We start from the raw sequence: 3,123 nt of genomic DNA, 5'->3' as shown, positions 1-3,123 counted from the left end.
CGATTTGTGGCACAAACCGGTACTAAAGGAAATCACTAAATGCCAAGATTCATATCACACATGTGCTGTCAAAACATCAAAAGCAGTGAATCAATCTTTGATTGGATCTCGGATGGTTAGGAGGACAGTGAGTTCCTAGCCCACCAGGGTTCAAGCCTTAGACTTGACACCGGTGCTCGCTCCTTCCTGGATTTATTCTAGTCTTTTCAGCAATGCTCATTCAGTGGGTTGATACATTCCCGTCGACTATGGAGGCGTATTTGGTGACTTTGTCAATATCACGATGATATGCCGACTCTGTCTCTCAGATATACTTATAGGGGTAGTGTGTGTGCGCGCGCGCATTCATAGAGACGTGTAACTCCTGTTTGTTGGCAAGTGTTTAATTATGGGAGCATCGAGCTCCTGGACACTAGACATTCGATGTGCCTGTAATAATACAGGTTGTGTATGTTGCTTCAGTCTGTGCTTGTTTGTTACCAGACCATTTCGTTGGCAATAGTATCAGCCGTTGGAAATTCGCGTACTCTTTAATAGAGATACCGGTTTACTAGCAATAAAAGTTTGCGTACGTCACATTGCTTAGTTGCTTGAAAGTCAACAAGTCATGTTCATGTGATTTTGAGGCGATCGATCCGTGTGAGAACTCCCAACACTTGTATTATAGCTAGGTTCAAGATTGTCTGGTGAGTGTTGTGGTTGCGTGGAGCGGCGATCAAGATCATGGGCTGAGGCAAAACATCTTCTTGTGTGTGTGTTGTTTTCCAAGAGTCGTTCCGATCTCGTCCCGCTAGCAGCGAATAGTACTTTGGACGTCTTGAAGCGGAAAAAAATGTGAGCAAGTTGCGTGTTGACAAATGAGACATCACATTTAGTGGACATCGACCTGCGAACTGCACCATGTTCGTGTCCAGCCATTGATTGGAATTCCCAGCAAGTATTAAAGTCTGCTTCCCAACTGCAACTGGGTACTCCTGCTAATTGAATTATCCATTTTATTTCATGCAGCTACCAAATATAGCTGCCAAAATTATCATGACAGCGACTTCACAATTACCATTAATACACTAAACTTGTGATAGTTTCGGCACGAACATTGGAGAGTAGGCTGGCAACCATAGACAAGAGCAATAGTACTGACGACTGCATATATATTTTAGCATACAGCGTAATTAGCAGTTGATCTTTTTCAGCCCATGTGCGAAGTAGAGGAAAGTTGGGTCAGCAGCTCCGTCCTTGTAGTAGGCCAACACCAGGCTGCCATCATCATGCATGCTCTCGCCCACAAAGCTGAAACAGGTCAAGAGGAGCAGCTTTAGAGCTTGCATAAATTGAATGGATATATTACTTCCCAAAAACTGTAATCGCTATAATTTTTTCCCTAAGTATTATGTTTTATATAATAATTTGTCAGCATCTGGAATACCAAAGGAAGAATGAAGTACAAACAATTTTGGGGCAAGGCAAGTAGAGAACTTACAACTGAAAATCCGCAAGCTTGCTAAGAAGAAACTTTGTGGCAGACTCAATGTTGTTCTTGAAACGTTCTTGTTCCTCATCTTCAAGCTTGGCAATGAGGTTCTTGATGTAGCGCTTCATGTAAGTGCAAAACTCCTTCCTCTCAAAAGCTGGTAGCTCCTGCAGAAGGTAATGAGCGGTTAGCACAATGATCAAGTGCATACTGTATATATGGATAATGGGCCAAGAACATCAAAGCGGAAAGCAACCTGAAGACGGAAGGTGTCAACAATGTCAATCACCTTCACGGCCTCTTCATCGACACCCTCCTGATCACCACCCTCATGATCACCACCCTCATTACAGGGATTGGCACCAATGTCCACATCAACTGCACCTTGAACGACCCACTACAAGCATTCAAAACCATATAAATAAATAATTAAACTAAAACATCTGCACGATGTTTTTCAGATATGAACAATTAAAAATTAGTGTATGCACAATTACTTTTAGATGTTTGTTGTAGTTGTTTACACAGGCATGGCCACCGGATCATCCAGTGATGATAGATATTAATTGTAGGCTACTTTCATGTAGGCAAATAATATTCTTTTTGCTTGTTGAGACAAAACATAACAATCAACCAACCAAGAACCCTACTAGCAAATACAAATATGTGTAGTTTTAACGCCAGAATTGTCGGCGCTGCGTATTATATATAACAAGGGCTATAGCACACCATGAGAGCAGATACAAGGCTGGTAACTGGATGACTACTATGATATAGTCAATCTATCCTATGAAAAGACAAGCGATCATGTATTTTGAAAAACTCGACGAAGTCTAATTAGCTAACTGGCATGTGATGTACCAGTGCACGCTAATATAGCAAGGCACAACACACACAACAACTGGAGAGTAGAACACTTACTTGTCCATCTACTTCCCAGAGCACGCCGTTCTCCAACTCCCTGTACAAGAATGAATCCGACAGGAGCTCGTTGCCTGCGACGCACAAACATAGGAGGTTCAGTCAAATCCATCGCTCAACCGCAATTCCTAACCCAAAACCGCAGGGAGCCCTACCGATTAGTGAGTGAATTCCTAATTTCCTATTACTAAGCAACAGAGTAACTAACGAAGAATAACAAACCGCCCCTTTTTTTTTTAAAAAAGAATAAGAATAGCCAACAAATTCAAGAAACTGATCAGATGTAGCTCAATTTCCTCGATTAAAGGGCGCGAAAATTGGAGGGAAAATACGCATGGATGAAGGGACGAACCGGAAATCCTGTCCTGGTAAACGATCATCGTGCTGCCTCCCAGGGTAAAATCTGAGGAGAGGGGAGTAGAGGCAGATGGCGAGAGGGGATATAAGGCCTTCTCGTATTTATAGCTGCCCCCGAATGTCTCAGCTCCTTTCTAGCCGTTCGATATGTGGGCACATTTGAGTTGAACGATCCAGATGTTTGATCTAGACACTAGAGGAGTGTAGAAAAGTGTTTGGTTTTCTATGGGTCATCTAATCATTATATCGTGGGCGAATATTCGGGTACCAATGGCTCAGGCGCGATGCGACCCATAACGAGGAGGCGTTGGCAGCACGGAACCGCTAGGTCTTCTGTCTCATTCATGCGCTACTGTACGCTATGAATTTATTAT

At 42.8% G+C, this 3,123-nt stretch overlaps 1 protein-coding gene across 2 annotated transcripts; it reads right to left on the bottom strand.

Moving 5' to 3' along the window:
• Positions 1-921: 921 nt before the first annotated feature.
• LOC119320515 (translationally-controlled tumor protein homolog) lies at positions 922-2,900 on the bottom strand. 2 transcript variants are annotated; one of them, XM_037594580.1, is made up of 5 exons: positions 2,745-2,900; positions 2,393-2,466; positions 1,728-1,868; positions 1,481-1,638; positions 922-1,290 (listed from the first exon to the last, which is right to left on the bottom strand). In XM_037594580.1, the coding sequence occupies exons 1-5, from the start codon at positions 2,770-2,772 to the stop codon at positions 1,173-1,175; spliced, it is 519 nt and encodes a 172-aa protein (XP_037450477.1). In that variant the 5' UTR covers positions 2,773-2,900; the 3' UTR covers positions 922-1,172. The 2 variants fall into 2 exon arrangements, with proteins under 2 accessions (XP_037450477.1, XP_037450478.1); XM_037594581.1 differs by having other exon boundaries at positions 1,761-1,868.
• Positions 2,901-3,123: the final 223 nt, after the last annotated feature.

This window comes from Triticum dicoccoides, chromosome 6B (assembly GCF_002162155.2).
Source record: "Triticum dicoccoides isolate Atlit2015 ecotype Zavitan chromosome 6B, WEW_v2.0, whole genome shotgun sequence".
In the NCBI taxonomy this organism is placed as follows: Eukaryota; Viridiplantae; Streptophyta; class Magnoliopsida; order Poales; family Poaceae; genus Triticum; species Triticum dicoccoides.
This window is presented reverse-complemented; position numbering and strand designations above follow the sequence as displayed.